This window comes from Acinonyx jubatus, chromosome D2, assembly GCF_027475565.1.
Source record: "Acinonyx jubatus isolate Ajub_Pintada_27869175 chromosome D2, VMU_Ajub_asm_v1.0, whole genome shotgun sequence".
Classification (NCBI taxonomy): Eukaryota; Metazoa; Chordata; class Mammalia; order Carnivora; family Felidae; genus Acinonyx; species Acinonyx jubatus.
This window is the reverse complement of record NC_069393.1, coordinates 38,002,297-38,025,551: the sequence shown is the minus strand read 5'-3', so window position 1 is coordinate 38,025,551 and position 23,255 is coordinate 38,002,297. Positions and strand designations below refer to the sequence as shown.

Genomic DNA, 23,255 nt, shown 5'->3' with positions numbered 1-23,255 from the left:
AATTCTGACGATAGCTCCAGGAGGCGGAATTCTTATCTCTGTTTCACAGATGAGGAAACTGAGTGTGAAGAACAACCAAAGGTTTCAAATCTTGTCCACGATAGAGCAAGGATGCAATCCCAGGCAGTCAGCCTGTGGAGCCTGGGCTCTTTCCACGAGAGGCCCTCTTTTTCAGCCCCAAAAGGGTTAAGGCCATAACTGCAGGGAGAACCCTCAGGCCCTGTGTTGAGGGCAGGAAGGCAAAGGTCCCTCTGTTTGGCCAATACTGGCTAATCCTGTTGCTCTGGTTTAAACAACAACAACAAAAACCAACCAAAAAACCAAAAAACAAACTAGCTAAATTGAGCAAGAGAGGCCTGGTGCTGGTATAAGGGCTGTCCTGCAGGCCTGGGAAGGTCAGCTTGTCGCCAAATCCCCTGAGCCCCAGCGTTCAGAAGGGTCACTGGCAGCAGCCTCCTTTCACCAAGGCCCAGAGAAGGCAGGGCCTTGCTGAAGGGCAGCACAGCACAGGTGTGGCTAAGCTGGACCCTGAGGCCCTAGAGTGCCTTATGTGCACCCCCTGGCTTCCTCTGGCCCAGCCTGTGGACCCCCAGGAAAGTCCTGTGAGGTGGGTCTGACTGACGGGGCGGGGCGGGGGTGGACTTGGCTGTGTATCCTGTTGTGTTTCAGAGGCCTGCTTCCACCTCGGCGGCGGGGGGGGGGCTGGCATGGAACCCTTCCTGAAGGTGGGCCAGGGGAAGACCCCTCCTCCACAAAGGCCTCCGCAGAGGTGCTGCTGCCCTCTGCTGGCTGCCCAGGCCCAGCCAGCTCCGGGAGGCCTGAGAGGGAGACCCGGGGTCCCAGAGGGACCTAGGGGTCAGGGAGTCCAGCCCCTTGTGCCACAGAGAGGGAGACTGAAGCCCAGAGATGACAGAGGGCGTGTGCTCAAGGTCCCGCAGCCAGTTACGTTAGTCCCATAAAGAGAGAGTGTTGCCTTGAAAAGTGGCTCCGAAGCAGGACAAGCTGTCTGGGGGATGCTAGGGAAAGGACTTCTGTTCCTGGCGTGGGGCTGGATTCTGACACCCTCTGAGGGAGTCAGGGGGAACTGGAGCCACGCCAGGCCTGCACTCCAATTCTGCTCCACCGTATCCTGTGCAGCCTAAGGCAGGTTACTTAACCTCTCTGAGCCTCAGGTTTCTCCTCGGTAAAAATGCAAGGACGTCCACTATAGCCAAGGTTGTGTGCTGGGGGGCTCTGACAGCTCCGTGTGTCCCAGTTCTGTCTCACGGTCATAACACAAGCCCCTCAGGGCACAGCCCTCATTTCCCTCTCTGCCCCTCTTCCCCGTCTCAGTGCAGGGGTCGGCAGGTGTCTGTGGCTGTTGCCGCTGCTGCTCTGGAGTCAGGCACGGGATGGGGCTCTGGTTCCGCCACCTGCTACCTGTCCTACCTCACCCAAGTGACTCAGCTCTCTGGGCCTCAGTCGGCTCCCCTGTGCAGTTCCCTCCTTGAGAGGATGGGAGCCAGGACTAGGCACACAGCTCAATGAATGCTATTTATGGACATACCCTGACGGCTTCAGCAGCGAGTTCTCTGAGGCTAAGGGGAGGCTGCCACTGGAGAGATGGGGAGGGCACTGCTCTCAGCGAGCTGGCGCCTGTTTCCCTCTGCCACCTCCTCTCCTACAGGTCTCCCCTCTCCTGTTCTCTGGCCTCCTTCTTTCTGTTCCTGGAGCATATCAAGTGTGTTCTACCTTCGGGGAGGAAGGATGACTGAGTCCAGAGAGGCCTGATGTTAAGGGAAGGGCCAGGAAGCGAGCCCCTGGCACGGTTAGGATAAACGTGGTCTGAAGCGGTGACCACGGCTCACACCCCTTGTCCCTTGGGAGGGGCCACAGGGCTCCTGCACTTCTGCATCCTGGGGTCAGAGGGCCTGAAGGGGAAGGTGGGGCGAGGGGGCTGCTGGCTGCTTTCACCCCAGGGCCCAACCCCAGTATGACAAAGATGCACCCGTTTACTGACTGAGGCAAAGTGGTTTTTAATTTCTGTCCTCCAAGTAAGCCGGATCCAGAGGAATTTGTTCCCAGGGGTCACCCAGGGGATCGTGGCAACCTGGAGTTCCCGGCCTGCCACTGGATGGGGAGGGGTGCGTGCGGGGAGCTCAGCAGCTTTGCCCTGTTTAGGCCCCCTAGGATCTCTGACCTCCCCCATCCTGTCCCTCCCGCACGACATGGCTGGGGCTGAGGATGTGCAGGGGGACGGGAGGACCAGCAGCGGGGCCCTGGGACGGACGCCGTCCCCTCGCCGCCTGAGTTGCCTTGTTTGTAAAACAGAAGCGGTGATCCTTCCCCTGCCTGCCATGCAGGGTCTTCATAAGGACCGAGGAGCCAGGAAAACGCCTTGGGTACTGAGACTCTCTTCTGTGACTCCCCATTCCCCACACTTCCCTGCGGCTGGTTCTGTTGAGCTCCAAGGGACAGTCAAACTCCCGTCTCTGCAACTGAGGCAGGTGAACCAAAGGCCCCTTTCTGGCTAGGCAGCAGGCCAGAGAGGTGGGGGTCAAAGCCCACACTGAACAAGTGCATGCCTTAGGCTGTCGTGTGATGAGGGGAGGCCCAGGAGAGCTGGCGCTGTGCCTCTGTCCACACAGCTGCCCCTGCCCAGGAAGCTACAGCCTCCCCACTGGCTAGTCAGAGCCTACGGGCTCCTCCCTGGGCTCCCTCCTCCGGGAAGACCTCCAGAATCCTTCCAGCCTCTCCTCCAAGGATGCTCCCCTTAGTGCTTCTGTCCTCACCCAAATCATATCCCATCACTCACCTGCTTAAGATCCTTCAAGGCCCTCCATCACCCTTCAAATAATATCCAAGCTCTTCTCCCTCAGCTGCAGGCCCTGTCTTGGCTTGTTGCTGCTTCCCTTTTTGACCTTTTCTTGTATCCTTCTCCCTCTTCTGTGCTCCAGCCATCTGAGACTTCCTTCTGTTCCTTGAACAAATCAAGCCTCAGGGCCTTTGCACTAGCAGTGCCCTCTGCCCGGAGCACCCTCCCCTCTCATGGATGACTCCTTCTTGCCATTCAGGTATCGGCTGGGGGTCACCTCCTCAGGAGACTTTTCCCAGCCAGCACTCTACCCCTCTCACAGGGCACTGATGTATGTCCTTATTTACTCTTTTATGAGTTCAGTGACTGCCTCCCTCACTGGAACATACGCTGCTTGAGAGAGGTCCGCTGTGCTTGTGCCCTCCTCCAGTGCCCGGCATAAGGCCTCAGTGAATGTCTGTTCAGTGAATAAATGGCAGAGCTGGGGTGGGGCCAGCTACTGGTCACCTCACACCCCATGCCCATCCAGCATGCACGGAGCCATTGTCTGATTCAGCTCTGAATCCCTATATCCCAGGCAGGGCCAGGCTCGGGGCGGGGTGCTGGGGGATTGTGGCAGCCAGTCTGGCCACACCTTGTGCATGGTCCCCCACCTCCTGTTTGACTGTTTGAGGGGGCCTCTAGTAACATCTGTCCCTGCCTGTGGGGCTTAGCCTGAACCAGGATCCCTGCAAAGAGGATTAAGGGAGCTGGTAGAGGGAGGGGAGCCCAGCGGGCTGGAGGATGAGGAGGGCTGGGCGGCACCTGATTTGGCCTAGTGGCTCCAAGGAAACCAGACAGCATCGGCCTCGGACAAATGGAGGAGCCCTGAGGAGCCGGCCCCCACCCCGGCTGGCATCTCCACTGGCCAGGAGCATTCCCTCTAGAGGCAGAGGGGTCTCGCCTTGAATCCCACACCCACTTCTAGCTGGCTGTGTGACCTTGGGAAGCCATCATGGCAAGCCTCAGTTTCCTCCTCTATAAAACGGGGACAATGGCAGGGCCGGCTTCATGGAATGTAAGATTCAGTGAGAAGGTCTATGCAGCGGACCATGCTCAGTAGCAGGCACAGAAGGGGTGTTTTATAATGATGACCCATGAGAATGTCACTCTTCCTTTTGCTCCAGCCAGGGCCATGCTGGACCTTTTGCCTCCCTCCCATCTGGAGCTTTTCAGGGAACATGGTGCCCCTGAACTTCACCAAAGATTCCTACCTGGCCAGGCATCTGCCTTGGCTCCTCCTCTCCAAGCCTTGGGGTAGCTGGGCTCTCCAGAAATCTGTTTACCCATGTTTCCTTCAAAGCTGACTCAGGGCTGGGGCGCCTGGGTGGCTCAGTCGGTTGAGCGTCCGACTTCAGCTCAGGTCATGATCTCACGGCTTGTGAGTTCAAGCCCCGCATCGGGCTCTGTGCTGATGGCTCGGAGCCTGGAGCCTGCTTCGGATTCTGTGTCTCCCTCTCTCTCTGCCCCTCCCCTGCTCATGCTCTGTCTCTCTCTCTCTCTCTCAAAAATAAATAAACATTCAAAAAAATTTAAAAAAAAAAAAAGCTGACTCAGGGCCTTTTGAGAAGCTGCCCTCGCTGGTCCCCAAGGCTCCCTCGAGCTTATGGATGCACGTCATGTGGCTGGGGTCATTCACAAGCAGCAAGCTCCTTCCCCATGGCTGTCAGCCGGTGAGCTCCGAGACTTGGCAAATCATGCCACAAGTTCTGGGCCTGGCATCTGCCCAGCCTGCAACCCAGGCCCTTATCAAGCTGAGTGAATTTCGGCTCTCCGGGTTCTGTGGTCTCTCTGGGCCTTTGCACATGCTGTCCAAGATACCCGCAGGGGTATCTGCAGCTCCTTGCCCCAGTTTTCCACAAGCCGCCCCACCTCCCAGGCAGTTCATGCTTCCCTTCTCTGGGCCGCTTCACCTCGTACACAATTCTCTCGACCATCTCTTTCCACACCAGTCTCCCTGCTAAAGAGGGAATCGCGCTTGGCAAAGTCTTACTCTGTGCTTTCGCAGGGCTTCGCAGAGGGGATCATATGTGATAAACGAGGGCTCAATCGATGTTTATTTGGACAGATGGATGGATGTAGTAGGAGCTCATTAAATGCTTAAATGAATGGGTAGAAGAATGGATGACTACAAAAAGAGCTCGATAGATGTTTGCCCAAATGGACGAATGAACCACCGGATAAAAGAATGACTCAGGGCGCCTGGGTGGTTTAGTCGGTTAAGAGTCTGACTCTTGGTTTCAGCTCAGGTCATGATCTCACGGTTTGTGAGTTCGAGCCCTGCATCAGGCTCTGTGTTGATAGTGTGGAGCCCGCTTGGGAGTCTCTCTCCCTCTCTCTCTCTCTCTCTGCCCCTCCTCCTGTGTGTGCACACTCTCTCTCTCCCTCTCTCAAAACAAATAAATGAACTTTTTTTTTTCTTTTTAAAGAATGGCTAGAAATTCTGCTTTGCTGACGGTGGAACATTTACCCTCACCAGACCTGGAGCTTCCCCACCCCCTCCAACCCAGCAAGGCGCTGTGCTTTCCCATCAGGTGTGGGGAGCCCGTATCACTCTGACAGCCGTGTCTCCCCATCAGACTGGTTTCCCGGAGGCTGTATGTTGGAGGGGGGGGGGTGGTGCACACAGACGGGCTGTGCCCTCCAGCACTGCTGTCTTTCTATCTCTCATCCTCTGTTATCTGCGGCCTTTCCGACAGCTGGACAGGCACACGGGTCCCCAGGCATCCGCCCTGGGTGCAGGTGGGGGAGGGGGTGCAGACTCACCGTCAAACAGCCCATCAGGCTCTGCTCGAAGGGCCGCTGGAAGGCTCTCGGGTCCCCACACCAGTCCAGCAGCTCCGTGGCGGCATTGTGGAAGTTAGCAGGGTTCTGTAAGTGCTGTGGGAGAGGGAAGGAGGCAGCATGAAGCTCCAGGAACAAGGCCAGGAGGGCAACGTGCAGGTCTGGGGTGGCGAAGACCCCAGGCCCCACTGGGGAGGAGTGGCTCTGGGGCGGGCCAGGAATAAGGAACCTTCCCAAACTCCCTCTCTCTCGCTTTCCCTTTGCATCCACCCCACCTCATCCCTGGCAGGATGGGGGTTAGTAGCCCCATTGCAAAGATGGGAAAACCAAGGTCTGGAGAAAGACGATAGTATTAAAGTGTTTCCTGGATGCTGGCAGTGGGGGCGGGTGAGCTCTGCAGGGTTCAGGAGGGTAGCCCGTGACCCCCAAGTTGGGGACTGGCTCTCCCTAAGCCAGGGCAGCCTTGCGCTGGAGATTCCTTCTTGGTGAAGCCCACTCCTGCTAACCATCACCACCCAGGTCTGGACGTCCACCAGCTCTGGCTTCAGAGCAAGTGCGGCCATGGCCCACCAAGGGCAGGGGTCAGGTGGATCAGAAAGAGACCCCCAGGCCAAACTCAGCCAGGGAGTCAACTATAAGCACACTGCGCCCAGGCTATTCTCACACTGGGGTCTCGTGTGTGTGACTTAGCTCCCCAAAGCCAGATTTCCCCGGGCCCAGTCTGGCTAGGCTCGGAAGCTGCTGGCATTGTCGGGAGGGGTCCCTGCCTGAGCTCAAGCCCCTCCCGGTCAGCGGGTCTGAGTCAACAGAGACTGAATTTTGACACCAAGGCCTCTAGATTCTGCTTGGGACCCAGGCCACGGGGCCCACTGGGTGGGTGGTGGGCGCTTCACTCTCTAACCCCCGCCCAGGTCTCCCCAGGCCCCGGGGGGCTGGGCCTTAGCCCAGCAGGTGGGTGACTCGCCCAGGGTCACACAGCAGGTTAGGTGCGGAGCTGGGATCCCAGCGATGAGTGTCACTGACTGTGGGTCCTCCAGAGGGACACCTAGGGCGTATCCACAAGGGTCGGAGGTGAGGCCAGCTGCAAAAGGGTTGGTGGGAACTTCTGAGGCCCCTGTTGCCTTGGTGCTGGGAGACACAGGGAACAATGGCTTCCCCTGCGGTTGCAGGGCGGGGGGGGGGGGGGGGCACTCTATTCCCTCCTGCAGCTCAAGTCTGCCCTGGAGCCGAAGCAGGGAGGGGTCTTAGCAGCGGCCAGATCCCAGAATTGGGAAGGAATGGAAAGTGTGGGGCGCCGGGGGCTCCCTCTGCCTTCACCTCCCGCTTGCTGCTGACCCAGGGCAGTCCCTCACCTTCCCCAACCTCCCTCCATCGGCCCTTCTGTAAAAGGGGGATGACAGATCACGGCTTAGCGGCGGGAAACTTTTGTTTCTTTCGCTTAGGGTTTTGTGACTATCGTTACAACGTGGTCTGTGCAAGAAAAATTTAAAAATGGACGGAAGAGAGTGAAATGACTTAGAACAAGTTGCCTCTAGGGGAGAAAAGGGAGAGGGAGCAGCGAAGGAGAGAGAGAGGGCAGGCGAACAGCAGCAGGCCCTCCGTCACGGGGCCGGGGAAGGCTGGACAAGATGAGACTCGTGCGGCCCCTGGCGAGGCGCCTGGCGCGTGGGGTGCTCCCACGCGGGGCTGCCCTTGGCCCTGACTCTGCCTCTCGGAGTCTCCCCGGGAAGCACAGCTGTTCCGTGCAGCTCTCAGCCCTGGCTCACACGGGCTCCTTCTGCACAGGCAGAGCTGGGAGGAACCTCCATATGGACAAAAGGGCCCTTGGAGAGGGCAGGGGTGGGTCCTCACCTCCGCCTCCTATGCTCTCTCTTTAAACCGTGCCCCCTCCGAGGCCACGGGTGGCCTGGCCGTCTGGGCTCCGAGTGGAAAGCCATGCAAATCGGCTAATTCCCTGCCCAGCAGCCTCTCTCTGCTAACCGAGTTATTCCGTTTATTTATGTGATGTCACACCCAATTAGCAGGGTCAACAGTCACCACATGCTGCTCTCAGAGCTGCCCGCCCATAGCACCCTCACCCTGCAGGGCTCTTGGGCTCACAAGTGGCCTCTGAGGCCAGTCCCAGGGGCCCAGTTTTGTTCTGGCCCCTGAGCACGCAGCCGTCCGTATCTTGGCCAGCCCACCTCCAAGCTTCTCCACCTTTGTGCCGGCCAGCTCATGTGGCCTTCAGCTTGGGCTCTGGGTGGTCACTGGTGGGCCCGACTCACTGGGCACAGGGCATCCCGTTCAGTGACTGTTGCTGTGTGGCTCTGTGGCCTTGGCCCAAGACCCCTCCCCTCTCTGCGCTTTTGTTTCCTGTTTCGTCTATGAGGTCACTGGACTGCATAGGAACGGGTGACCTGGGTCAGACTTATTTATCTCAGTCACTGAGCCCCAGACCCCTCATCGGTAAAATGGGGTCACACATTGGTAAAAAGCTGTCACACAGCTTACAGGACTGCTACAAAGTTTAGGAGTGATTTAAATAATGACCTCCCTATTACCAAGTAGGTGCCAGGTAAAGGCTGCTATTGCTCTGAACTTGGTACAGTTTCTTCTCTCCTATGAGCATCTTGAGAGGAGAAATAGGGCCCTGTTCACCTGTGGAACTCTCAAGACTGGCACGAGGCCAGGCCCATGGAGAAATGGTTGGTGAGCAGTTAACTGTCCAAAGGATGGTCCATCTGTGTTATAGGTCGGTGGCCTGGCCACTTCAGAGCAGGTCCCTAGCGCCATGTGGAGTGGCCAGCCTTTGATGGTCAGTGGATGACAGCACAGATGTGAATCAATGGCAGAGGCCTCCCTGGCTGTGGCTGTTACTGGGTTCTAACAGCTCACCTCCCACCAGAAAGTCCGCCTGTCTCCACAATTCCTCAGAAGATCTGGGCTATATCCACTGGCCACTGAGTCTGCTGGGGCAGGAGCAGGGGACAACAAAGCCTAGACCAAGTTGGATTGACTACCCAGACCACGTGATGAATGCATCTTCTTATCAGTTCATCTGTGAATCAAACAACCTGTCCATCCATCCAAAAATGAATCACTCCACCCATCCATCCATCCATCCATCCATCCCCTTGCCCACTTACCCATTCAACCATTCACTACTATATTCATTTTCCATCTATCATTCATTCACCTACCTATCTATCCATCCAGAATTTCTCCAACCTCCCGTCCATCCATTCATTCATCCATTTATCTATCCATTATCGATATCCACCTGCCTAACTGCCCATCCCTATGTCCATCCATCCACCCACCCACTCATTCCCTTAGCTCTCCTCTCCATCCATCAGTTCACCCCTCCCCTGCTTCCCCTCAACTTTCGTGGGCCCTGCCCCAGCCTGAGCACCGTGCTAGGCTCTGCTGACTGTGATGAATACGACACGTCCTCTGCCCCCAAGGAACTTAGCCTGGAGGGAGGCCTGACACATGCCCCACAGGGCCTCTAGCTCAAGGGAGAAAGCAGGGTCGGTGGGGTGGCTGGGTGCCCAGGAAGCAGTGGGGCTCAGAGATGGAGGGTGTAGGCGCTCAGAAGGGCCCACGGGATGGGGGAGGCTGCTGTGCAAGAATTCGCTGATTTGTGTGGCTTTGCACGTGCAGCCCAGATGTGCCTGTGACCTCTGAGTGGGGCACACTGTGGAGAGGGCACTGGTTCTTCCCGTCTCGGGGGGCTGAGGGGGGGGAAAGGCAGCCGAGCCAGTGGCCCGGAGGAAAGAGGGGCAGCGGGCTGCTTGGGGGATGGTGAGTGTGAGCAACGCTAGAACCAGGGTGGGGTGGGGGTGGGGGGTTGCTGTGCTGTAGAAGCGAGGCAGGGCGGGGAGTCCGAGGCTGCAAGGCCCCCTCTGGGAGCCACAGACCCACCCACCAGAGCCAGGCACAGCCAACACATCTGTCATCCTCAGAGCACGCAGACCTGCTTGCTTTTCTCTTCTGATTAGGCTAGAGGACGTCTGAGAATCAACAGTCTTCAGCCAGACACGCCGCCCTCTGGGGCAGCTGTGGAGCAGACAGACGTTAAGTGCTGAGCCATGTCTGACCGGAGGTGTGGAGGGGGCTGTGGGAGTGTAGGGAGCTCTGGATGGCCCAGGGAGGCCTCTGGATGGCCCGCTCGCCCTCACAAACGTGTCGGGGTCTGGCCCCAGCGCACAGCTCTGCGTGCCCCGTGTGTGCACATGCGCAGGTCGGGCAGGCTGGGGGAGGGCGGCCGAGGAGATCCCTGGCCTTCCGGCTGCCCGGGCATACACTGGCTGGGCATCCATCACGATGCATCATTCTGCAGACCAAGCAGGGTGGAGTGGCTGCTTAAGCAGGGTTAGGTGGCTAGCAAGTGGTGGAGTGGGGACTCGGCCTCGCTGGCTGGTAAATCTGAGCCCCGTGTGCCATGCTTCAAAGGGGTAAAGGGCACCCTGATCTCTGGGGACGCAGAGCCAGGCACGGGAGAAAGGTCAGGGTGTGAGCAGGTGTCAGAAGGAGCACCGTGCCTGGCGCTAGGAGGGGCTCATGCACCTGACTGCACTGTTGGGGGTGGAGGCCACTGATGGCCCATCCCTCAGGGCTGGGAGAAGTGGGGCCACAGGCTGAGCCGGGAGACAGCCCTGCAGAGCCTCCAGGAGGAGGTAAGAGCAGGGCTGGAGGGAGGGCACCGTCTGGCTTCTATTCTGTGACTGTGAGCAGAGGCGTAATTGGCGTTTGGGGGAGCTGTTTGGGCTGAGTTCAATCTGTAACCAGTCTTCTTCAATTTCCTCTCCTCAGACCCTGCCCGGGCTTCCGAGAGAGAGCTGTGCTCGATGCTTACGAGAAGACACACGCTTTCGTTCCCAAGGACCAGCCTCAGCTCCACCGGGCCCTGGCGCTCAGGGAGGGCAGGCTGGAGGGGGGGGTGGGGCCGCAAGCTCTGCCCCCCCCCCCCCCCCCGCCGGGGTCCTGAGGCCAGTGGCCCATGCTGGTGACCTGAGTGTGCTGCTAAGGCACCTAAGCCAGAGGGCTCACCCCAGCGCTTGCTTCCCTGCCCCTGAGACGCTGAGGACAACAGCCCCTGCCACCATGCGACAGCCCGGACCCATGTGACGGGTGGGGAAACTGAGGCACAGAGGAACAAAGCGACAGGTCTGAGATCAGGGACTGCGGGCACATGGAGGAGTGAGGATTTGGGCCCAGGTCTCTTTGATGTCAAAGCGCTTCCTGGAGGAAAGTAACACTTAAGAGTCTGCACAGGCACTCAGGGCCGCAAGGAGGCTGCGCCCGGAGGGCGGTGCGCCACTCCCGGCCAACACTGGGGGGCGCCCACCAACCCTGGTTCAGCCAGACTTCTTAAAGTGGGGGGGAGGTGGGGGGCTCTGAGCCCACCTGGAATGTGCCCCGACTCTGAACAATCCGGAGAGGAGGCTGGCAGGCAGAGCACCCCCTCAGCGCAGTGTGATCGTCAACAGGACGGGGAGCTGGCTGCCCTCAGGGATGAGGCCTGCCTCACACAAGTGAAGCTGGGCCGTGTGACTTCAGCTGACTCCCTTCTCTTCTCTGTGCCTCAGTTACCTTTCCTGTAAGATGATCAAATTCCCCAGAACCTTCTCTTTTCTGTTTCTTTATAGGAAACCACTGGAGCAGAAGGGCACTTCCCTGCATCTTCACAGCGGCCCAGGTGGCACAGCAGAGCCCAGAAAAGCATGGCACTGGCCCCAGATCACACAGCTAGGAAGGGGAGGGGAAGGGAGGGGGTGGGGAGAGGGAAGGGGAAAAGAAGGGAGGGGAGGGGAGGGAAGGGAAGGGGAAAGGAAGGGAGAAGAGGAGAGGGGAGGGAAAGGAAGGGGAGGGAAGGGGAAGGAAGGGGAGGGGAAGGGAGGAGAGAGGAGGGGAGGGGAAGGGAAGGGAGGAGAGGGGAGGAGAGAGAAGGGAAGGGGAGGGAAAGGGAAGGAAGGGGAGGGGAGGGGAGGGGAGGAGAGAGAAGCAAAGGGGAAGGGAAGGGAGGGGAGGGGAGGAGAGAGAAGGGAAGGGGAGGGAAAGGGAAGGAAGGGGAGGGGAGGGGAGGAGAGAGAAGCAAAGGGGAAGGGAAGGGAGGGGAGGGGAGGAAAGGGAAGGGGAGGGGAGGGGAGGGGAGGGGGGAGGGAGGGGAGGAGAGTGAAGGGAGGGGAAGGGGAGAAAGGGGAGGGGAGGGAAGGGACAGGACAGGGCGGAGCTGGCAGGTGAGCCCTGCTGTGCGATGCGATGCGGGAGTTAGGCTGATCTCTGCCAGGAACGTTCTCACGAGGGGGTCAGGGAGACCCAGGCAGTGAGCCCTTGCCTGCTGTCACCTCCACCCAGCGCCCACGAGGCCCGGCTACGTAGGGCAGGCCAGCACCTCTCCTGCTCTGCTGCCTTGGCGGCCCGGCCCTCGCCAGCTGGGCCAGGCTGGGCAGGGGAGGAGAAGTGAGCCCAGGCCGCACACCCACCTGCTTGATGCACTGTAGTCGGTCATTGGTCTGTTGGATGTGCCTGTCCATAGAATTCATTCTGGCCGTTTCACTGGGTTCTACCCGAGAGCCATGAACGTTGTCCAGCCTGTGAAGACAGAGGAGAGCGGGTGTCACTGGGGTCGTGCCGGGCCTGACGGCCTCACGGCCACTCTCCAGCCGCAACGCGGACGTGCCGGCCCCAGTGGCTCCCGGCAGGTTCCAGGGCCCTTTCTGAGCTGTGGCGGCCTCTGTCCCAGCCGGCCCTGCACCGGAGGGAGGAACTTCGGCCACAGCTGCCCAGCCCCCGGGGAAGCCCACCTGGGCTGGGAGCAGGAGTTGCTCCTGGGTGATCTCTGGGGATGACTCACGTGAGCACTGCGCAGGCACGGCCACGTGGGACACGACGTGAACTGCACATTCGGCACACAGGTTACCACACGCGCGTGCGTGTTAGGGGGCGGTGGGGACGGCGACCCCACCTTCCGATTCCCAGTTCAGGGCTCAGCCTACGTGACGTGGCTCTGTGTGTGCGTGCACACGCGCAGGGGTCTTCCCACGTGACCCTCACTGCGTGTGTGGCGTCCTGTCGTGGCACCAGGATCCCCCCCGCAACCCCCCATGCTTCAGAGTTCTCCACACCACGGACCACAATTCCATTTCGCCCTTTGCCTTCCTGGGAAAGGAGAAGGGTGGGAATTAGCACCACCCCTCTCTTCAAGACAAGGAAACTGAGGCTCAGAGGGGGGAAGGGAGTCACCCATGGTGGCACAGGTGGCCAGTGTCAGAGCCCATACCAGGAACTAGGGCTCCGACTATCAGCTCACGGCCCAGTGGGCAGGGTACATGAATGTCATGGTCACCGGGCTCACTTCCTGAATGGCTGTGGGCCTTGGGAACTTTAACAGGAGTGTGACTTCCTTCCGGGTGGGGAAGCTGAGTAAATGAAGGCAACTCTGTCACCTTCAGAAAGGCTCTGGGGTCCTCAGGCCACTGGGGGGGGGCCACAATGGCAAAGGCAGAGATGGAGAGAGAGACAGAGACAGAGACAGAGAAAGAAAGAAAGAAAGAAAGAGAGAGAGAAAGAAAGAGAAAGAGAGAGAAAGAAAGAAAGAAAGAAAGAAAGAAAGAAAGAAAGAAAAGAAAGAAAGAGAGAATGAGAAAGAAAGAAAAGAAAAGAAAGAAAGAAAGAAAGAGAAAGAGAGAAAGAGAAAGAGAAAGAAAGAGAAAAGAAAGAAAAGAAAAGAAAAGAAAGAAAGAAAGAAAAGAAAGAAAGAGAAAAAACTGGAGAGAGAGGAGAGAGTCTACCCACTGTTCAGGGGTCCAGGTCCCTGGGGCAAAGCAGAAGTCGGCCCAAGGCTTCTGGTTTGCTTTCCGTAACCCAGCGGGCATTTCAGGCTGCAGACACATGGTTCGGACACAGAGTGCTGAACAGAGGCCCATGGCCCTTGGTTTCCTCTGCTATCCTGTGACACTGCCCTCCCAGAAGGCCCCTCATCTCCTGTTGTGTCACCAAAGTTCCCATTTACCAGGCACTTTGGGTAGGCTGGGCCCCTGCATTCTCTCCTTTACTCTTCGTGCCCACTCTGTAAGACGACAATTATCCTCCTTTTACAGATGAGGAAACTGAGGTCCGAGATCTGCCAAGTCCCCAGGGCTAGTAGGAGACTGGACTGTGTCTGTCTGTGCCTGTCTGCTTCCATGTCCTGGCTCTCTGCCCCCAGCACGAGAGCGAACGACCAGCATGGTGTGTCCAGGCCCAGTCTTGGGAAGAAAGGCCTGGTTGTCTTCCAAGGAGCTCTTTGCTACACAGTTCCTTCAAAGCACTTCTTACCGCTCCATTTGTACTTGAAAAGGCAACTCATTTGCGTGGTTCAAAAATCGAAGCCCACGAGGGTATCCAGTGAAGTGCTGACCCTGTCCCCAGCCCCCAGAGGCCTTCCTGGGAGGACCAGTGTCACCAGTCTCCTGAGGGTCTCCTCTTAGAGAAGCAAAGAACTATGGGTACTGTCCCCTGCCACCCCTGAAGAAACACATAAAACGATAACGTTCTACACGCACTACTTGGGACCTTGCTTTTTCCCTCTTGATAATATTTCAAAGTTTATTCCACGTCAAGACATAAAGAGCCTTTTCATTTTTTAATGGCTGCACCGTATTCCAAGGTACTAATGAATCCAACGAAATTCTGAAATTTATCCAACTAAATTCTGAATGTCCACCCCTGCCAGGCACTGCTCGAAGGCCTGAGGCCCCAAACGAGGCCCTTCTGCTCAGAAGGCTCACACTGCAGACCGAGTGATGAGGCCTGAAGCTGTCTCCAGATTCATTATTGCAAACAGTGTTGCAGGGTCACCTTTTGTATTGGTCACATCGCCCACGTGTGAATTAATCTAGAGAACATACTCTTAGGAGTGGAGTGTGTGGGTCCTTGGGGCATTTGTACTTCTGATACATGCTTTCTGGGGTCACTCTGCCTTGGAACTCTCCCACAAAAAGGTAAATGTAGGGGTAGCGCCCAACATTTATTTTTTCTACCCTCGCCCACCAACATCCTTCCATCCACCCCACCTATCACACATTTATAGTCCCAGATAGCCAACTTCTCTATACATCGTTGTCCGTCTACATGCCTGTCCGCCCATCTGTCTATCCATCCACTTACCCACGCATCCATCCCAACACCTTCAGTCTACACGTACCCATCCAGGCACGCTTCCAACTCACCCAGTAAATGCTTTTCAATATCTGTCTGCACTGTGCCGGGTCTTCTTGCTAGATCTATCGGCCACGGAGAGATTAAGATAATTCTTTTATGTTCATGGCACTCTTGGTCAAGTCAGTAGTCACTCTGTCTTACCCACTAGGCGGCTATTTGTTGAGCTCCTTCTAAGTGAGGAAACTGAGGCTCAGAAATTTTAGTAGTGGCAGCCAGCTCCAGCATCCTGGCTTTCCCATTAGAACCTAAACTTTGGTGCAACGAGTAGGGAGGGGCTGGGGGTCCCCCCGGGAGACTGCTGCGGTGTGGCAGGTGTGTGTCATGGGAGAAATGTTGCTCCCCTTGCTACTCCTGTCGGTTCCCCAGGCAGGGGCTGAGTTTCTCCTTCTGAGTTGACTCCTACAGAGCCCCAGCCAGCGCTCACTCCCAGAGGGCTCCTGGGGCCAGGGACCAGCCATGGTGCCCAGTCGGCCAGCAGGGGGCGCTGTTGGTGAAGCTAAGTGCCCAGAGGGCTAGAAACCTGCACTGTGGGGCTCTCTCTTTAGGGCCCTCTTCCTCTGCGGTGAGCACCCAAGTGCCCCCAAATGGGGGGGGGGGCGGTTTCGAGCAGACTCCTCTGGCTTTCTAGGTCTTGGATTCCCCTTTTGTAGAGCAGGATGGTGAGTGGGGACTAGGTGGCCTCACAAGACTCTGTCTCTAGGTAGACTTTTCCCAGGAGGCACACAATATTTTATGTAGGGTCAGGGACCTAGTGGGGCCTTGCTAAATGGTTATTGAATGACCGATATGTTGTTCCTGGAAACTGAGGGGCACTCAGCCCAGCCAGGGAAGCTCTAAGCAGGCATCAGGAGCCCAGACCCACTTAGGCAGCCACCTTGGGGCCCAGAGGCTTTTCTCCTTGCTGAGTGTCCCCCGGTCCTGGCCTGGAACACTGGTGAGACTCAGGGTGGGTGGCAGGCAGCAGGAGAGATAGCGAAGATCATGGGGACAACTGCATGCCCTATGTGTCTTAATCTATAGAACAGAACGTCCAGCTGATGAAGGAGACGCTCACAGGTGAGGTGACATTGGAGATCAATGGACAATTGGGGTTATTGACCCCAGGAATGGATGGGGCTGGCAGCTCCAGCCCCCACAGAAAAAGGATGAAGGCGTGGAAGGCTAAGAGTCTTGGGTGTGGAGAGGCGAAGGAGTTATGACAGGCAGCTCATTGAGGAGCAGTCTGGAATCCTCCATTTGTCCTGGACCTGCCATGTTTAGGCACCAGGCCTGACCCTGTGCATTGGTAATTTACTTAATCCTAAAAGGCTCAGAGAGGGGAAGCAACATGACCAGGGTCACACAGCCAGGAAGGGGTTGGGCTGAGAGTCAAACACTCTTTCTAAAATCAGTTAATGCGGTTTTTTTTCCCACTCCTCCAAGACTGGAGTCAGAGCCTCCTGGAAGTCCCCACTCAAGCTGTGTCTGGGCCCAAAGAGATGTCCCCTTTTTCTACCCAATCTGTCCAAACTCATCCACTCGCTAGCCGCCACCCCCCCCCCCCCCCCCCCCGCAGGAGTTGCCTGCAAACGGGCAGCTCGGGGGCAGTGGCCATGTGCTCAGTGGCCAGCAGAGGTCGCCCTCCGCCGTGGGAGTGTTGCTCCGCTGGGCTGCAGCCTCCCTCCTCAGAGCTTGGGCTCCTTTAAGCCTTTACAAGTAGCTACAAATCCTCCGTGGCTGCAGCTCCAGTGCCCTCGGTGGCCGGGCTCCCTCCCAACTAGAGATCACTGGCGTGTACTGGCCCTGGGTGCATCTACAGCCCCAGCCCGTCCCCGGCCGCCTGCCTATCTCTGAACGGGCAGTGGGCTCAAGCAGTGAAGCCCCCAACCCCCTCTGGCCCCAAGCCCTCTCCCTCCTGGTCTGAACAGCCACGTGCCTGTAGGAGTTGCAAAACGAGTCAGCTTGGGGAGGGGTCTCGGTGGGAGGGGGGCACCCTGCTCTGCCTCCTTCCTCCAGGCCTCCGTTTTCCTACCTGTAAAACAAAGGGTAGCCAGCCTTTAAGAGCCCCTCCCACTTGAACATTTTAGGATTTCTGTGTCAGGAGCTCCAGCTAGTTGGGAAACTCTATCTCAACAAGTGTAGAATGTTTGACGTTAACAACTACGTAAGCCCGTCCCAGGGCAGCCCCAGGAATCCCGGGAGGGAGAGCCCCTGTTCCCGGGGACGCTGCCCCCTCGGCCACCCACTCTTCCTTGCACCCTGTGCTCAGCCTGGCTTAACACGGCAGATATGTTCTCTGCCGGTGACACGTGAGCCGGTGTGGTCTTCTGACTCCCAGGTAAGTCTTGGAGGGCCAGGCTTCTATGCCACTCCTCACCACCTAGCACGGCGCTGGCCCCGTGTCCCCTCGGTTGGTGCCTAGCACAGAGGGCTGATTGGAAGTAGGGGGCCGAGAGACGCAGGAGGCCCTCGTGTGGCAGGACGGGGGTGGGGTGGGGGGCGGGAGAGGGGGTGCAGAGGGAGACAAGGGCAGAGTGGGACTGGATCCCATCTGGCTGGCTCCCTGAAAACATCATGGCCCTTGGGGCCCCATGGCCCTTGGCCCTTTCGTCCCTGGAAACAGGGAGTGGGGTGCTCTTCGCTGCCCCGTGGAAATGTGGGGTGCTGAGGCCCTGGAGGCAGCTCCGGAGGGTGGTGGGCCAACATCAGCCACGCTGACATCGGGATGTTTTATTTTTCACTTTTGCGGCCAAACAAGTCAACTGGTACCCTTGACTCACAGGCACCCAGGGGAGGCGCATTTGCGGACGTGTGTGCGCGCTCGCATACATATGCACCCTTTTTGCACACTCAGGTGTAGGTGCGCGCGCGCACGTGCACACACACACACACACACACACACTCGAGTGCTAGCGCAGATGCACTTGAGCACACACATCTCCTGACAGCTTGCACAGGCAAGTGGCGGGGTCCCCAGGGGAGCTGTGTGAGCAGTGGTGTGCAGAAATGATTCAATCACCATGCACATCTGCAGCTCAGATCCCCTGGGGCGAGCGGTGCTGGCAGCAGGGACGGGGGTTGGTGGGGGGGGAGCTGTACCTACAGCCTGCAGAGCAGAGGCTGTGTTCCCAGACATTGCCAAGGCCAGCGAGTTTGGGACAGCCTGGAGGGAGAGCCGCGGGGGGGGGGGGGGGGGGGGGGGCGGGGCTAGGGGACCCATCCCAGCCAGCTCCTTCACCTGCTCTCGAGACTCCAAGAGGAGCAGGTGTCACGGATCCTGGCTTCAGCAGGGACTCGCCAACCTCGCACAGGCATGTCAGTCTAGGTCCTCCTCACTACTTCAGCCACATCCTGTGTCCTCCCCCTGTACCCTGGACTGTGCTCTGAAGATCACACCTCCACGTCTTTGCCTCTGTCCCTCAGCCCAGAATTCCTGGTCCCCTTCATCTATCAAGTCACCGTCTTTGTTGTCTCCTACCAGTATAGCTACTCACTTCCATTCGTATGCCCCCGGTGTACCTGTCACGCATCATCTTGGTGGTACCAGACCATACCAGTGGAATGTCTTTGTATCCGTCTGCCCCATCAGCTGGGATGTTTTCCGGTTACAGATTCCCAGACCCCAGCCCGGGGCCTGGTACCCAGCAGGTGCTCAGCAATGCTCATTAGACAGATGGATGGCCATTGCTGGCATATACGTGACCCAGAGTAGCACGAGCTGAAAACCCCAAGACCTAGCCCTCATCAGAGGGATTCTGCACCAGGAGAGGCTCCATGAACCCGGGCCACGCTTCCCGAAGAGTGGCGGACCCCTGGTGGAACAAGGAGGATCTCCAGTGGTCTGCCATTTTTGCAGGGACGTGTTTGGACTAGGACGATGATCACTGCTGAGTCTGTGGGTATTATTATTTCGGATAAGGTTACATTGGGAAGCAACGGCAACGTGCGTGGATTAAAGAAACATTTTAAACATAGCATACGTGGGAAGAAAGTGACTCGGGTTAGGGAAGCACTGATGGAATCTGACACCCTCCTCATCTTCGAGGCGGCGAAGGAGTAGAGGCTCAGAGAGGTGCAGGAACTGCCTGTGGTCACACAGCGGGTGTCCCCTCCACTCCTTGCAGCATGCACTAGGCACACTGCTTGCTGGTAGGGGAAGAGAGGAGTGGTGAAGCAGAGGCAGTCAGAGGAGACTGACTTTGTGCCCCAGCCCGGGGAAGTCGGGGAAGGGCAGAGGGACAGGAGATGGGAAAGGGAGAGGGAGGGAAGAGGCAGCCCCAGGCAGCTGACCGGGACCAGCTGCTTCCCATTCTTGGCCAGGCAGCTGGAGCAGGCCCCTGCACAGGGTGAGGCCCCCCGGGTAGGGGGGGGGGGACCTGAGAGCCAGACCTTCCTGGCTGTGAGGTTGTGGGAGGCCCCTGTTATCTCCTCGAGCCTGGCTTCTCAGCTGTCCAACAGAAAGGTGTGGCCCCCTCCGCCCTGCTGGGCTGAGGAGCTGAGAAAGGGGACAGTGTTCTGGAAAGGGAAGTTCTGATTTGGACCACAGCTCCTCCAAATCCAGTCGGCCCCTCCTCAGCTCAGGGAGTGCCCCCTTGCCAAGGCTTGACAAAGCTCCGGCCTCCTGGCCACACAGGGCAGGTGCTTTGGCTCGGCACTCGAGGCTCCTGGAAGGGTGGACCCACTTCTCTCCATGACCCAATCTCCTAGCCCCGCACCCCGTCCCCCCGTGTCTACAGGAACACCCGTGGTCAGTGGTGGTTAATGGGACAACACGATGTACCCTTGGCGTGCCAGAGTAGGGGCTTCCTGAGGGACAGCCTGTTCTGGAACCCAAAGGTTAATCCAGAGGGAGGGACAACTCACTTGGGAGAACATGTGTCAACACTGCCCTGACCAAAGTGCCAGCCCCCTGTCCCAACCCGCACGGTGCTGGGAATCCCAGCTGCATTTGGGTGTGCCTCATCCCTCCGGAGCATGTGATGACGCCCAAACCCTCCTGCCACCCCCCCTGCCCCCCATCACACTCCAAATCCATGACCTCATAGTGAACTTTTGACAGCTTCTCTACCCAACAGGCAAAGGAGGACCAGATTCAATCCTGGACAAGGTCACTGGGTTTTCTCTCATCCCCAAGGCCACGCTGCCTCTGCTTTTCGTTTCCTAAAACAAAGAGCCTCTAAACAAGTATTGAATCTGTATGTGCCATTCAATTCTCTTCTTGCCCCACCTTATGCCTCGGAATTCCACACCCACTGTGGTGTTCCGATTGTCCGCACTGTCCTACAGATGAAGGAACCGAGGCTCAGAGAGGTCCAATGGCTTGCTCCAGGTCATGCTACTGAGAAGTGCCAGGACTCGAACCCTGGTCTGAATACAAATCCCGGGTGTTTTACCGCATCATGCTCTCCAGGGGAACGTGGCAGGCCTTCCTCAACTAGACACTTCCTTCCCTGGCCCCGACTGCCAGGGCAGACAGGTGACTGTCTGCCGTGGAGAGCCGAGGACAGTGCAGAGACAGAGTCATGCACGTTGCTGCCTGGTGCCAGGCCCGGGCCGCAGACTTTCCCCGGGACAGTGGTGCTCAGGCAGTGGCCTTGACCTGGCTCTGTCTTGAGGCTCTTGCCTGCAAATGCAAAGGCTCAGGTGCCATCGGGTAGAGAAGAGAGAGGCATGGGAATGGTTCTCTGAGGGCCCCTGGAGGACAGGGGGTGGGATGAAGCTGGAGATGGCGCCAGGATCCCCTGATCACCAGCTGGAGCCTTCTAGAAGGTTGTGAATACCATGCAGATGTTCTTATAGCTCTGGCTCTAGAAGACACAGAGGTGTTCTCCACTGCCCTCTCTCCCCCCAGCTCCTCAAGGCTCCAAAGCTACCTGCCTGGCATATTCTGCCTGAGCTCCAGACGGGCACGGCCAAGGCAGAGCCAGATAGAACCAGATGAGCCACTTAGGACCACTTAGGACCTACTTAGGACCTCTTAGGACCACTTAGGACCGTGAGTTCAAACCCCGCATTGGGCTCTGGGCTGACTGCGCAGAGCCTGCTTGGGATTCTCCGTCTCTCTCTGTCCCTCCTCTGATCATTCTCTCTCTCTCTCTCTCTCTCTCTCTCTCTCTCAAAAATAAACAAACAGAAAAACAAATAAAACGGTCCTCATGTCTTAGATCTAGAAGGGATCTGGGCATCTGCTCAGGCCTATCCTGACATTTACAGATGAGGAAACTGAGGCCCAGGGCAGGGGTAGGGGAGGCAGTGGAGCAGAGCCTTGAAGGCCCAGTCTGGGTCAGAGGTGGGGTCAGGGCTCCTACCCAGGCCTCAGGAGCCCTAGATGCCCTGAACTCGACTCTCTCTGCCCCTCACCACATCTAGACACTCCCTGCAGAGAGCCGGGGCCAGGCCTGTGGATGCAGAAGGCTCAAACAGGGGCCTGCCCGGGAAGCAGGGGCTCCGCTCCCGCTGGCCAGCACCTGTGGTTTCCGTGCAGAGATTTTCAGCATCCCGGCTGGGCTGAGGCCGGCGCACCTGACCCCACAAGTGCCCCCTTTCTCCCAAAGGCCCGTAGAGCAGGGGGTGAGTCGGCCGGGTGTGGTGCCCGTCGCCTCATCTGTACTCAGGGCGTTTCTGCTCGGAGGCCGCTCAGGGACTGCGCCACCCGCATCCCAGGCGGGGGAGCAGGGGCCTCATCCCTGGAACCCTCCAGGCACAAAGCGGGCATCCCACAGGCAACCCGCAAACTTGTTTCCTGGCTGTCTGCTAAGAGACAAAAGTCCCCCTAGGTGGTCCGAAGCCACATGCTGACCGGCGCTCTAACCGTGCAAAGGCACTCCACGGAGTACTCAGCGCGGACGTCAGAACCTCACCTGGCCCTGTTGTACCTCATCTTACACGGGCAGCACAGCTTAGCGGTCAAGGTGACCGGGCGGCCTGGGTTCAAATTCTGGCTCTGCCACTCGCTGGCTTCTGTGACCTGGGGCAAAATACTGCCCTCCGGGTGCCTCAGGCTCCCCCTCGGTAAAACGAGAGTGGTGATAACAGTGCCCATTTTCATAGGCTGCTGTGTTCACCGAGCTAGTGAACGGGAAGCACTCAGCACAGCCTGAGCCCATGAGCGCTGGGTCTGTACCAGGCCCAGGTAGGCTTTATCGTCTCCATCACAGGCAGGAGGAAACCGGGGCCAGAGACGAGCCGGGACTTGCTGGGGGTGGGGGTGGGGGTGGGGGGGGGGGGACACACACCACAACCCTAGATACTAAAGATCTTCAACCTTTTTTTTTTAAACCTATTTTCAAAACTTACTCAAAATATCTAGTTTTCAATCTAGCTGCAGCAAACTTTTAGGCAGAAATTCAGTTTCTGAGGCACCCGGGTGGCTCAGTCAGTTGAGCGGCTGACTTTGGCCCCAGGTCATGATCTTGGAGTTCGTGGGTTTGAGCCCCCGTCAGGCTCAGTATGACAGCTCGGAGCCTGGAGCCTGCTTCGGATTCTGGGTCTCCCTCTCTCTCTGCCACCAACCCCCCCCCGCCCCCCACTTACGCTCTGTGTCTCTCTCAAAAATAAATAAATATTAAAAAAAAAAAAAGAAATTCAGTTTCTGCAACAACAGAAGGGGCTGTGCTCTGGATGGGGTAGGGGCGGGGCTTGCTCTCACACAGGCAACCCTGAGAACCATGCCCTGGGCTCGAGGCTGGGTGTCTGAGGACGTGGGTGGCTGAGGCATCCCTTTGCCCACTGATCAGAACGTCAGGTCGAGGAGCTGAAGGGATCTGTCCTAGTGGCAAAGGCCAGTGGTGGAAAGTTCCAGAAGGAAGGCGGATCAGGTTAGTACTTGACAGCATGTGCGCTGGGCTCTGTTCCTCCTGGGCAGCAGTCTGGATGCCCACGTGGAGTCTGTCCAGCTAGTCAGCGTTAGGTGATGGAGGCAGGGAGAGCAGAGGGGAAACACTGCCAGTTCTGGCAAAAACAGGGCGGTGCCCTGCCCACCCGGGAGGAGGTGGCCTGGGGTCTGTTCCTCAGAAATAGGGCCCTTGAGATCCTCCCTAAACAAAGGATGCTCTGGTCTCATTAGCTGGAGAAAAGCTGTGTATTCTACCCTCCCCGGCAGATCACGAAAGCACTCTTGTACACGGGGGCCTCGCAGAACTTGACTTCTCCCAAAGTTACTAGATTGCAAACCACTTTTTTTCACTAAACCCATTTGAAAATCCCATAGAACTAGTTTCCCGGGAACTGGCCTTGAGAAATTCTGACCTAAGGGGAGTGGCTGTAGGGTGGAGGCCCAGACAGCAGGGAGAGAACCCGGAGGAGGAGGACACAGGGGAGGCTGGGCAGGCTGGTAGGCTGAGGAAGGGGAACCAGAAACTCAAGTGTCTGTGGGAAGAGAAGCCACAGGCATCGGTGTCAAGATATGAAGCCCTCCATCCCTGAAGCCTAGGGCCCTGGATTCTGAATCCAGTATCCCGGCCAGTTTCCA

The 23,255-nt window shown here is 57.8% G+C and overlaps 1 protein-coding gene across 8 annotated transcripts in view; it reads right to left on the bottom strand.

Moving 5' to 3' along the window:
- The window catches only part of ZMIZ1 (zinc finger MIZ-type containing 1), a 229,593-nt gene that overhangs the window by 94,283 nt on the left and 112,055 nt on the right, over positions 1 to 23,255 (bottom strand). For all 8 annotated transcript variants that reach the window (XM_053206993.1, XM_053206990.1, XM_053206994.1 and 5 more), the window contains 2 exons: positions 12,088 to 12,196; positions 5,600 to 5,713 (listed from right to left, as the gene is read on the bottom strand). In XM_053206993.1, the coding sequence (XP_053062968.1) occupies positions 5,600 to 5,713; positions 12,088 to 12,147 (174 nt within the window). In that variant the 5' untranslated portion in view covers positions 12,148 to 12,196. The remainder of the gene's footprint in view (positions 1 to 5,599; positions 5,714 to 12,087; positions 12,197 to 23,255) is intronic.